This window comes from Pelobates fuscus, chromosome 3, assembly GCF_036172605.1.
Source record: "Pelobates fuscus isolate aPelFus1 chromosome 3, aPelFus1.pri, whole genome shotgun sequence".
Lineage (NCBI taxonomy): Eukaryota > Metazoa > Chordata > Amphibia > Anura > Pelobatidae > Pelobates > Pelobates fuscus.
The window spans coordinates 368,065,263-368,078,865 of NC_086319.1; the positions used below are offsets into that span (position 1 = coordinate 368,065,263).

A 13,603-nucleotide genomic window follows, 5' to 3' on the forward strand; every position below is an offset into this window, starting at 1 on the left:
AGTGGAAATGTCCATATTTTGTGTGGCCATTATTTTCCAGCACTGACATAACCCTCATGGGCATGGAGTTCACCAGAGCTTCACAGGTTGCCACTGGAGTCCTCTTCCAGTACAACATCACAGAACTGGTGGATGTTAGAGATCTTGCGCTCCCCCACCTTCCGTTTGAGGATGCCCCACAGATGTTGAATAGGGTTTAGGTCTGGAGACATGCTTGGCCAATCCATCACCTTTACCTTCAACTTCTTTAGCAAGGCAGTGGTCGTCTTGGAGGTGTGTCTGGGATTCTTATCATGTTGGAATAAAGCCAGGTTCAGGGAACACAGACGAGCCATCAGCAACCGTGATAAAAAATCTCCAGTAGCCAGACACTTCCAAATGGCCCATGACAGTAACCCTTCACAGCTTTTAGTAATGGGCATCGAGCATATTGCAGAGAATATACCCAATAGAAAATTAGCCTTAATTACAGCAGAAACTAAATGGATCTTTAGACTCAACACACTTACTCCTAATGGGTTAAATGAAGAAGTGGAATGTAACATTTAAAATTTGGAAGACATACTTATTTGTCCCTGTGAGTGAAAGATCTTTCACTGTCTCTATATGTGGGAGAGGATGAATCGGGAACCACATATATATTACGATTCACCTTAGACCCCATGGTCTCTTTAACACTTATATGAATCCTATATGAGTGTTCAGCATTTTTTTCCAATGTTCTTTTTCTTAATTATACATATAAATATATATACAAAAATATAGTGCTCAACATTTATTTTAATGTTCTTGTTCCTAATCTAATATATATAAATAACAGATTTTTATAAAACAATTGAACTATATTATCATTATTATTATTTTTAAAAAAAGGCTCACAAATCAAGATTGATTAATTATCTCTGTTAAACTTGAGATTGAAATACTTTATTAGTAAAAATAAAAGTAAAAATAAAAATATATTTTTAATCTTTATTTTATGTCTATATATATATAATTTTTCGATGTTAATAATATGAGATTGTCCTAATAAGGATATATGTTTTCATTTATTATATTTTGTGTTTTTCTATCCACTTGCAGCATATTTTATTTTAGATCTGTAATGATCTCAGTTTATCAATTAACAATTATGACCATTTACTTTAGATCTGTAATGATCTCAGTTTATCAATTAACAATCATGACCATTCTATGAATCAATTAACAATCATGACCATTCTATGAATCAATTAAGAGTGGGTATATAAACCCGGCTCTTAGACAGCAGACATTGTCTTGAAAAAGTCCTCCAGCTAGGACGAAACGCGTAGACGTGCTGTCTGCTACCTCACCACACCGCCGACGGATTTGAACTTCCCAGCCGATTCGTCCTTTACGACCCGCCATTGATTTTCGGCAAGCGACCTGGCGAGAACGGCCTTTTTCCTGCAGCCTTCACGGTTTGGAGTTTATGTGCTCCCAGTTTCTCACCCGATGGTCGGACGGATAGGGTAAGTTGCTGAAGTGATATCCCCATAGTTTTCCATATCTGGATGTGATTTTTCACCTTTGGGGCCATCCCTATCGCTTCCCTCTTAGTCTTGACCAGGGTGTTTGGCTGGTGTTTGAGCTCCCTCTCCGTAAGACGGCTTGGTCGTCTGGGCACTATCCGTTTATCCACTTATATATTTTTTCACGGACTGGACTGGAGCCTACTGCTTGAACTTTTTTGAGTTCACATATAGTTTTTATGCTAATGTGCACATCTCTGATTTTTTACATCAGTCCTTTGTCGACAAGAATATGAATAAGGGGCCCCTTACTATTCATCACGATTACATCTGATACTGGACGTTTTGAGATGTTGTTTCATTTTTTATGATTGGTTTATTATACAATAAATGATATTTTGTTATACTCTTATATATATGTGTAGAGTATTCTGATTCAGATAAGACTCACCCAGTACATTCAATTGTGGTTTATGGTGGTCATTGTGGTGATCTCGGCGAGATTGGTCATTTTTAAGTTTATTGATATTTTTATCTTGATTTTTATGTAGATCTGCATAATTAATTGGAGCGCTCACATACCAGTTATATCTTTTCGGTTTCATTTAATAAGTCGCTCCCTTGTATGTGACGCAGCCCTACTGTTATTTCATCTCATTGGGTATATTTATTTCTCACTGTCAGTCCATATTACATTTACATTTTGGGGGGTTATTCTGTCTCTCACTGTTAAAATACACCTACCATTCAAATTATAGACTGATCATTTCTTTGTCAGTGGGCAAACGTTCAAAATAAGCAGGGGATCAAATACTTTTTTCCCTCACTGCACAAGTACTATAACTGCCACTATTCTTTGCATGAGTTAAATAGTAATTATTATTTTAAATAGGGCCCCTGTCACATAAATACCCTCACTGTAAGACATCACTGAATATTGCTTATCATCCCCCTGTGTATCCAAGTACTTGCACAGTAGGGGGCAGACAACTCCTGTCTCGCCTAACTGTGTTGTTCATAGTTTTCTGTGAAGAAAACTAATTCACAGTTTTGTGTAGACTACCACTTATAAAAGCGTGAATTGCCTGCAATAAAATCCACATTTACTGTTGCCAAATACTGAACTATACTTCCCCATCTAAATAAAATAACTGTAGGCGTCTTGTGCCTCCACACAAGTACTCAATGCCTTTTACAGGTTTAAACGTAACTTTCTAATCATAATAAATATCTATACATACACAGTAGCTCACAAAAGTGAGTGACACTCTGTTACAATGTAAAGTAGTAAGTGTACAGCCTGTATAACAGTGTAAATTTGCTGTCCCCTCAAAATAACTCAACACACAGCCATTCATGTCTAAACCGTTGGCGACAAAAGTGAGTACACCCCTAAGTGGAAATGTCCATATTTTGTGTGGCCATTATTTTCCAGCACTGACATAACCCTCATGGGCATGGAGTTCACCAGAGCTTCACAGGTTGCCACTGGAGTCCTCTTCCAGTACAACATCACAGAACTGGTGGATGTTAGAGATCTTGCGCTCCCCCACCTTCCGTTTGAGGATGCCCCACAGATGTTGAATAGGGTTTAGGTCTGGAGACATGCTTGGCCAATCCATCACCTTTACCTTCAACTTCTTTAGCAAGGCAGTGGTCGTCTTGGAGGTGTGTTTGGGATTCTTATCATGTTGGAATATTGCCCTGCGGCCCAGTCTCCGAAGGGAGGGGATCATGCTGTGCTTCAGTATGTCACAGTACATGTTTGCATTCATGGTTCCCTCAATGAACTGTAGCTTCCCAGTGCCGGCAGCACTCATGCAAGCCCAGACCATGACACTCACACCACCATGCTTGACTGTAGGCTAGACACACTTGTCTTTGTGCTCCTCACCTGGTTGCCACCACACACGCTTGACATCATCTGAACCAAATACGTTTATCTTGGTCTCATTGGACCACAGGACATGGTTCCAGTAATCCATGTCCTTAGTCTGCTTGTCTTCAGCAAACTGTTTGTGGGCTTTCTTGTGCATCATCTTTAGAAGAGGCTTCCTTCTGGGATGACAGCCATGCAGACCAATTTGATGCAGTGTGCGGCGTATGGTCTGAGCACTGACAGGCTGACCCCCCCACCCCTTCAACCTCTGCAGCAATGCTGGAAGCACTCATATGTCTATTTTTCAAAGACAACCTCTGGATATGACGCTGAGCATGTGCACTTAACTTCTTTGTTCGACCATGGCGAGGCCTGTTCTGAGTGGAACCTGTCCTGTGAAATCAATGTATGGTCTTGCCCACCGGGCTGTAGCTCAGTTTCAGGGTCTTAGCAATCTTCTTATAGCCTAGGCCATCTTTATGTACAGCAACTTTTTAGATCCTCACAGAGTTCTTTGCCATGAGGTGCCATGTTGAACTTCCAGTGACCAGTATGAGAGAGTGTGAGAGCGATAACACCAAATTTAACAAACCTGCTCCCCATTCACACCTGAGACCTTGTAACACTAACAAGTCACATGACACCGGGGAGGGAAAATGGCTGATTGAGACCAATTTGGGCATCTCCACTTAGATGTGTATTTACTTTTGTTGTGAGTTATTTTGAGGGGAAAGCAAATTTACACTGTACATGCTGTACACTTACTACTTTACATTGATTGTAGCAGAGTGTCGTTTCTTCAGTGTTGTCACCTGAAAAGATATAATAAAATATTTACAAAAATGCTGGGGTTGTACTCACTTTTGTAAGATACTGTGTCTATTTTGCATTATCTCCATAATACATTAAAACAGAGAGTTAATGCCAGCCTAGAATGCTTCTTAAAATTCTTGCGGTAAGCGTTTGTTAATAAATCCTCAAATGGTTACACTTGAAGTTGATTGGTCCCAACAGCTTTAGAAGGAGGAGTGAGGAAAATGAGTTAATAAGTTAAGTTAATTGGTTTTGCACAAATAGCACTGAGCTCAGCTCTGCTGAGACAATATAAAATATAAATACAAAAAATAATTATCACAATAAAAAGTGTAAGCTTTATAATATGAAATATAAATATGAAATATTAGTCCAGGATAAATTAAGACAATACATTGAGTATTGTATACCTCATTGTGAAGAACCAACACTAAAAGGAACCATAATCACTCAATATGACTTCCCCGCAACCCAGGAGGCACTGCCCAGAAAAAGCGCCATGACCGCGAGTCACTCGGCACCATCGGCATGCCGACTGCCAAGATCCAGCGCTATTACAAAGATTTGCAACAGGGTTGATGTTCCAGAAGGAATAAGCAGTGGCGGATGCAGAAGCTAATCTCGGGAGGGGCACTGGCAGATCATTTTAAGAAACAATCCAGGCACAATAACCACTACAGCTCTCTGTAGTGGTTTTGGTGCCAGGATTTGCTGTGGTGCCCTCCTAGTGTAAGTAGTCAAACCGTTTAAAAAAAAACTTTGATAACTTACCCAGGGTCTGCTGGGATAGTGGCTGTAGTGTGTGTGTGTGAGTGGTGCAGTGTATGTGAGGGTCGCAATATGTGTATGGAGGGGTAGTGCGTGTGTGAGAGGGGTGCAGTGTATGTATGGGGTAGCAATTTGTATATTGGGAGCAGTGTGTTTGTGTGTTAAGGGTGCAGTGTGTTTGTGTGTGTATGTATGGGGCGCTGTGTGTGTATTGGGGGCAGTGTGTGTAAGGGGAGGCAGTGTGTGTAAGGGGGGGCTGTGTATGTAAGGGGGGGCTGTGTGTGTAAGGGGGGCTGTGTATGTAAGGGGAGGCTGTGTATGTAAGGGGGGGCTGTGTGTGGAAGGGGGGGCTGTGTGTGGAAGGGGGGCTGTGTATGTAAGGGGGATGTGTATGTAAGGGGGGCTGTGAAGGTAAGGGGGGCTGTGAAGGTAAGGGGGGCTGTGTATGTAAGGGGGGCTGTGTGTGTAAGGGGGGCTGTGTGTGTAAGGGGGCTGTGTATGTAAGGGGGGCTGTGTGTGTAAGGGGGGCTGTGCGTGTAAGGGGGGCTGTGTATGTAAGGGGGGGCTGTGTATGTAAAGGGGGCTGTGTGTGGAAGGGGGCTGTGTAGGTAAGGGGGGGCTGTGTATGTAAGGGGGCTGTGTAGGTAAGGGGGTCTGTGAAGGTAAGGGGGGCTGTGTATGTAAGGGGGGCTGTGTAGGTAAGGGGGGGCTGTGTGTGGAAGGGGGGGCTGTGTGTGGAAGGGGGGCTGTGTATGTAAGGGGGGCTGTGTGTGTAAGGGGGGGCTGTGTGTGTAAGGGGTGGCTGCAGGGGTCAAGTCCTGGGGAATAAAGTGTGGGAACTCACTCGAGTTCCACCCTCACCCCACCACCAGAAAAAAACAAAACTTGCATGCATATATAAACACGTACACACACTCAGATGCACACATACACTCACAGACACACACACACACTCACAGACACACACGTACACTCACACACACACACACACTCACATACACATACACTCAGATACACACTCCCAGACACATACACTCACAGACACACACACACTCCCAGACACACACACTCCCAGACACACACACTCCCAGACACACACACACACACACACACACACTCCCAGACACATACACACACACACTCCCAGACACATACACACACACACTCCCAGACACATACACAGACACACACACACTCAAAGACACATACACAGACACACACACACTCAAAGACACATACACAGACACACACACACTCAAAGACACACACATCCACTCACAGACACACACACACACACACCCAGACACACACACATACACTCACAGACACACACACACACATACACTCACAGACACACACACACACACACACTCCCAGACACATACATAAACATACACTCACAGACACATACACACTCCCAGACACACACACACTCCCAGACAAACACACACACACACATACACTCACACACACTACTAGGGATAATAAATCGTACGGAAGGCTATCTTTAGTTTTGTGAGGTAAACACTGGTAGACTAAACAACCTAGTACACTGCTGAAGATAATACAATAATTTTAAATAATTTTAAAAATGTGCCATCAAATGGATCTTTTTAGTTCTTAAGCAAAAACGTGATATTCCTCATTGAATGGTTTGTAAAGGTATTCACGTGTCTTTACCTTTAACCTCTGTTTGATATTGCCTAACCCTATTTATTAAGCTACAGACAGCCTGCCGAGCAGTTTACGTTACCAGGTCCAGATTTCCGTTTAGCTAGACCAGCCACATGCCCAGGTTGTCACTTTCCAAGGAAGAGCAAGAAACAAGTAGGGCATGTGTTGAGACACCACCCATATTTGGACTGATACCATTGACCATATCTTACATGTTTTTTGTAATTCTCCTTTATTTTTATACACCACACAGAACCCCACCCATCCCAACCCAAAAACTTTCACACACACACACCCAGACACACACATACACTCACAGACACACACACACAGACACATACACAGACACACACATACACTCACAGACACACAGACACATACACACATACATACACTCACACACACACACACATACAAACATACACACTCCCAGACACATACACAGACACACACTCACAGACACACACACATACACTCACAGACACATACACTCACAGACACACACACATACATACACACATACACTCACAGACACATACACTCACATAAAAAAAAAAAATACAAATAATTTTTGTGTATTTAAAAATGTCCACCCAGCCTCCCTACCTGGAGAGCTGGCGTGGACCTGTCCCTGGGGTCCAATGGGGCTTCAGTGCGGCCGGCTCTTGTCTCTCTCTGTCAGCCGCGGCGAGGGAGCTGTGTTCTCTCTGCTCCCTCTCGCCGCGCGGGCTGTCTGCTGATGCCGGGAGCCGGAAATGACGTCATATTCCGGCTCCCAGCATCAGCAAACGGCGCGGCGAGAGGGAGCAGAGAGGACACAGCTCCCTCGCCGCGTCTGACAGCAAGACAAGAGCCGGCCGGGGGGGGGTCCTTCAGGTGGCCATTAGGCCACCTCTTGGGCCCCCCATGACAGGGGGAACATGGGGACATTTGGGGGCGGCATTTTTTGCCGCCCCCTGAGTGCCTGCAGGACCATAAACGGGAACGGCGTTCCTGCACTAAAAAAAGTGCAGGAACGCCGTTCCCACGCGTTCCTGCAGGACTCGAGCCCTGGGTGGCTGTGTGTGTAACTGGGGGCTGTGTATGTAAGGGGGGGCTGTGTATGTAAGGGGGGGCTGTGTATGTAAAGGGGGCTGTGTGTGTAAGGGGTGTGTGTGTGTAAGGGGGGCTGTGTGTGTAAGGGGGGGCTGTGTGTATAAGGGGGGCTGTGTGTGTAAGGGGGGGCTGTGTGTGTAAGGGGGCTGTGTGTGTAAGGGGGGCTGTGTGTGTAAGGGGGGGCTGTGTATGTAAGGGGGGGCTGTGTATGTAAGGGGGGCTGTGTGTGTAAGGGGGGCTGTATGTGTAAGGGGGGGCTGTGTATATAAGGGGGGTTGTGTGTGTAAGGGGGGGCTGTGTGTGTAAGGGGGGGCTGTGTGTGTAAGGGGGGGCTGTGTGTGTGTAAGGGGGGCTGTGTATGTAAGGGGGGGCTGTGTATGTAAGGGGGCTGTATGTGGAAGGGGGGCTGTGTGTGGAAGGGGGGGCTGTGTATGTAAGGGGGGCTGTGTAGGTAAGGGGGGGCTGTGTATGTAAGGGGGGCTGTGTGTGGAAGGGGGGCTGTGTAGGTAAGGGGGGCTGTGTGTGGAGGGGGGGGCTGTGTATGTAAGGGGGGCTGTGTGTGGAAGGGGGGCTGTTTATGTAAGGGGGGGTGTTTATGTAAGGGGGCTGTGTAGGTAAGGGGGGGCTGTGTAGGTAAGGGGGGCCTGTGTATGTAAGGGGGGGCTGTGTGTCGTGCAGTGTGTGAGGGGATAGGGAGGCAGATTAAATATATATTTTTTTATTTTAATTAATAAATAAATATAGCTAATGTCCCTCCTCCCTTCCTACCTTTGCTGAGGGAGGGGGAGACATTGCTTTTTCTTCCAGTCCCTGGTGGTTCTAGTGGGGGAGTGAACTCTAACCTGCAGCTCAGGCTAGAGTTCACTCTCGCGAGAACTGAGCGTTGCCATGGTAACGCTCCGTGCTTGCAAGAGGAGAACCCTGCGGAGCTGCAGGTAAGAGCTCCCCTGGGTTCTCTCTCTCACTCCCTCTTCTGCCGGCCGCCCAGCAATCTGCCTGTGGGCCGGGGAGGGAGATCACTGATCTCCCCTCCGGTCCGTGAAGGCAATCAGCGCCCTGCATGGACCGGCAGGGGAGAGCCTCGGGCAGCAATATTTTCTCGGGGGGGGGCAGTTGCCCCGTTGACCCCCCCTGGATCTGCCAATGGGAATAAGCCAAATGGCAAATGACTTAGGTAAACTAGAAAAATGTTCAGAGCTGTGGCAACTGACATTTAATGTGGATAAGGGCAAGATAATGCATCGTGGGCTTAAAAAAAAATCACAAATTTGTCGCTCTGGTATCAGATATCTGAGGATACAATAAGTGTGAGAAGTTATCATGTATAAAGTTGTGTTTTGTGAATATATGTGTTATACGCCTATGTGTCTGAGAGAGAATTAAAGTAGCAGTGTATATTGCAATCCTCCCCCAAACACAGAGGCACCTGGGTGGGATTACCTACACCTCTACTGTAGACCCCTTGCTGGGGGTCTGTGTACATAAACCTGTTGTCTGCAATGTTGTTGTTTTACCCTTCATGAAATTGTGGCTGATGTTTGGGCAAACGGAGCTACAATCACTCTGACTTTGCGGGACTTCCTGCCTCTCCTGTGACATAAAACTAACAGCACCTTCCCTTCTCCTCCTGCCCTCCTCGTGGTATTTCAATACATGAAACAGTATAATTAGAATGAAAAGGGCAGGACCAGAGAGATACCATACAGTGTTGTAGATGAGACCCAAATTACAAGAACACCGATATCATGCCATCTTGTGGTTTATGACTATCCTTTGTTCAATGCAATTTCTGATATGTGTGTATGTGTTGCAGGTGGTGGAGCAGATAGACAGACTCACTTCGGACTTTGAGTTTGAGTTGGATGCAGATGACTGGACCCCTGGAACTGTTAGCAGCACATCTAGCAGTGAGAAGGGGGGTCCTCTCTGTGACCTGGGACCCCTGGACTTCCTCAGTTCTGATAGTTGGGAATTCTGTTCCTTCCTTGAAGCCTCCACCCCATCCGACTCTGGAGATGGCTCAGACCGCCCTTCAGACTTCAGGTTGCTCAATGGGAGTGCCACCCCCAATGGACCAGATTCCTCCAGTGAAGAAACCCCTATTCCCCCAGAGAAACCCCCACCAACAAGGAACCCTGGATCAAGGGACAGGGTGAGGTTCAGTGACAAAGTCCTGTACCATGCCCTGTGCTGTGATGATAGTGAAGATCCTCCATTTCCCCAGGACACTCTACGTGATGCTCCAAGACCTGCAGCCCCTAGTGCAGTTTTGAAGAACAAGCAAGGAGGACTAACTGGAGTCCGTAAAGGGACAAGGAACTGCAGTACCCAAACTGTGTGCGACAAAAGCACCCAGACTGTGCTACCATATGTGCCAAAAAAAGGAAAAGATAAGCACTGAGTAAAAAGAGAGTATATCATGGGCATAGATTGAAAACACGGCAAAAATGTATGAGATGGTGGGAGTAGAAGGAGTGTCAATTGAGCAAAATGACAATAAGTCAAGGTAGCAACAACAACAACAAAAAAATAATAGAAATCCATCTGTGTTGATAGTTTGAATGAATAGATTGAATGAGCGTGTGAAACAGAACAGAGCGACCGTAATAGTAGAGCAAGTAATTAATTAATGCAGTGTGAATTATATTCACTCTAACTTATTATATAATATGGGCAATATATGGTGCACTTTTTAATCTTTCTTATGAACTATGGGGGTAAGGGGCAGCAGAGCGTGGACCCTCATACCCCATATTATGACCTCACAACCCCTGCTGTGACCTCACATTTTTCTTTACCCTGCGCAAGCAAAATCTTCACCTCACATCTATATTATTAAAGAGAACAAAAGCAACAATGTATTCTAAGTATGGTCATATGTCACAGATCTCACACATCCACCCATACAGCTATCAAAGGTGGAGATTTCAGGAATAAAGCCACTGTACTGTGATCCTGTACAAAAAGATCTGATACATTTATTGCTGATCCAGCATTAAAAAGTCCGAGCATTGTTTGTATGACGCTGTATGATCCAGTCATGCACCAACGCATTGAAAGGAACACAGTGAGCAGGTTTTATCCCTTAGGCTCGAGTCTTCCTGCTGGACAACTGCTTCGGTTCTGACCAACTCATGGAATTTTAAAAAGAAAAGTCTGGTGCAAAATGTAACAATATTGTGAAGTGATGAAAGGTCACAGTTCATCTGGACACCAAGTCTATGTGAGCATAATGTTAATAATAAATAGCAGCTGCAAGATGATAGTCCTTTGATAGCCATATCTGGGGCAAACCGTTTGACTCTCCAGGATTCAATGAAGAAACTATTCGACCCTGGGCCAAATGTTAAAAGTGCTCCACATTTTCCAATATCAATCTACCAATACAGCAGCTATTACTCTTGTTACTATAGTTGTTTGGTTTTTCTTGTAGTTTCATATTCTTTTTCACTTATTGAGTATTTTACTTTAGGTACAACTTCTTTGAAGACTCTTTAAAACTCAGGAAGGCTTTCTGGCACGTAAGCCTTACCATATAGGCCAGCCTTCAGTTACTCATGGAAAACATCAAAGATCATATTTTCTGACTAGTAGCCATTATTCACAACACACTAGCCTTGGGTGCTCCCTGACAGCATCCCCCTTCCTGCTCTCGCCTGGGTCGAACTACTCCTTATTTAGTGTGCTATCTGGCTGTACACCTGTAAAGTACACGGTGCAGGGTTATGACATCACGATATACTGATATTTTATATGATTATATGATGTCACGATTCTGCGTCATGTACAATCCAGGACACCCTGGAGACGTGTGTGCAAGTTGGAAAAGCACAATCCAAGTTCCTGAACCCAGGCTGCAAGAGGACCAGCACGCGTGGGAGATGAATGGAGGGGTAAAACATCTGTGGGGTTGTTTTGATGAAGTCTGGGTAGTTCCAGAGGAATGTAGACATCTAGATTGGTGCGGTGGGTCCAAGATCTGATACAAAACAAATCCTAGAATTAGCGCTGTGTTTGTTTCACAGTAATTTAAGCGTCTCTCTTTAAGTGCCCCCATACGTATTATGTCTTGTTTTTTACAGGTCAAAAGTGGATTTAATTTAATACCCTACTTGTATACCTTACACAAAATTAAGTGTGAATGAAATGTTAAAAATGGGGAAAAGATGAAAAAAAAAAACAATTTTTTTCACATTTTTTCTCATGATAGTTTTTTGCACATCCTACACTGCTAAAGAAAACGCACTCAAAATAGATTCATATATCAATCCTGATAGTTAATATATACACATACACAAAAAATGAATACAGCTGTATCCCATATTTTTGTGTGTGTATATATTCTGGACTCTTACGGATTACCAACTGGGAGGTAACATTGGAAGGCTGGATCTTTGATGTGAAGCTAAGACATTTTATCGTTTTTTAACTATCACTTGTTGTTAGAAGGTGATCTTCATAATACACTATAATACACTACTGATTGTTATATGCCTCATGACGTCTAGGATCTAAATAAATTTTTGGTCGCTAATGTTAAACCTTCATCAACCCTAACCCTATGCTTACACTAAAGCTAACTGTATACCTACCCTGAACCCTACACTATCACTTACCCTAAAACAACATTAAAGGGACACTATAGTCGCCTGAACAACTTTAGCTTAATTAAGCAGTTTTGGTGTATAGAACATGCCCCTGCAGCCTCACTGCTCAATCCTCTGCCATTTAGGAGTTAAATCCCTTTGTTTATGAACCCTAGTCACACCTCCCTGCATGTGACTTGCACAGCCTTCCATAAACACTTCCTGTAAAGAGAGCCCTATTTAGGCTTTCCTTATTGCAAGTTCTGTTTAATTAAGATTTTCTTATCCCCTGCTATGTTAATAGCTTGCTAGACCCTGCAAGAGCCTCCTGTATGTGATTAAAGTTCAATTTAGAGATTGAGATACAATTATTTAAGGTAAATTACATCTGTTTGAAAGTGAAACCAATTTTGTTTTCATGCAGGCTCTGTCAGTCATAGCCAGGGGAGGTGTGGCTAGGGCTGCATAAACAGAAACAAAGGGATTTAACTCCGAAATGACAGTGAATTGAGCAGTGAAATTGCAGGGGAATGATCTATACACTAAGACTGCTTTATTTAGCTAAAGTAATTTAGCTACATTTTTTCCCTAACACTAATCCTTCAGTTAACCCTACCTTACCCCTAATTTTAACCCTACCTCTACCCTAATCCCACCCCGAACCTTTAAGAAACCCTCTGCAAATATCAATGGTGTTATCAAAAGATGGGGTTACTGCCATTTACTGACTGTATTCATAATTACATCTGCTTCCCAGCCAATTAAGCTGTAATTTGTGCTGAATGAGATTGTGGACAGGCGTAGAGACCCTGCTAGGGTCTATTTAGAGGACTGCAGCCCAGACACACAGTAGGCAGCTGAGCACAATCTCCGTGGAATGAAGTTAAAGTGCTTTATGCAGCGCTGACTGCAGACAGCCCATCGGTCAGTGTTGCCCCAGCTGACAGAGGAAAGTCTAAGGGATCAATTGACACCTGCTCTCACGGCACCTGCCATGCGCTCTTTTGTGTGGTACATCTTGGCGCAGCTGATTCGTCTGCCTCTTGTAACACTTGCGCCTCCTACCCCTGTGTCTGCGGTCTCCTCTGTTATTCGGTTTGACACCGTCCTTTGCAAATCAGAGCCCTCCCTCGCGTGCTGTTTGCTGATGACGGGAGCCGAAATATGACATCATATTCTGGCTCCTGGCATCAGTAGACAGCCCGCTCGGCGAGAGGGAGAAGATCAGAGAGAATACAGCCCCCTCGCCGCGTCTGACTGGTAGACAGGCGCCAGCCTCACTTAAGCCCCACTGG

General features: G+C 44.4%; 1 protein-coding gene across 1 annotated transcript in view; it reads left to right on the forward strand.

Moving 5' to 3' along the window:
• Positions 1-10,853, forward strand: part of INSYN1 (inhibitory synaptic factor 1) — a 32,625-nt gene extending 21,772 nt beyond the window's left edge. The window contains exon 4 of the mRNA XM_063449355.1: positions 9,536-10,853. Within this exon, the coding sequence (XP_063305425.1) occupies positions 9,536-10,123 (588 nt within the window). The 3' untranslated portion in view covers positions 10,124-10,853. The remainder of the gene's footprint in view (positions 1-9,535) is intronic.
• Positions 10,854-13,603: the final 2,750 nt, after the last annotated feature.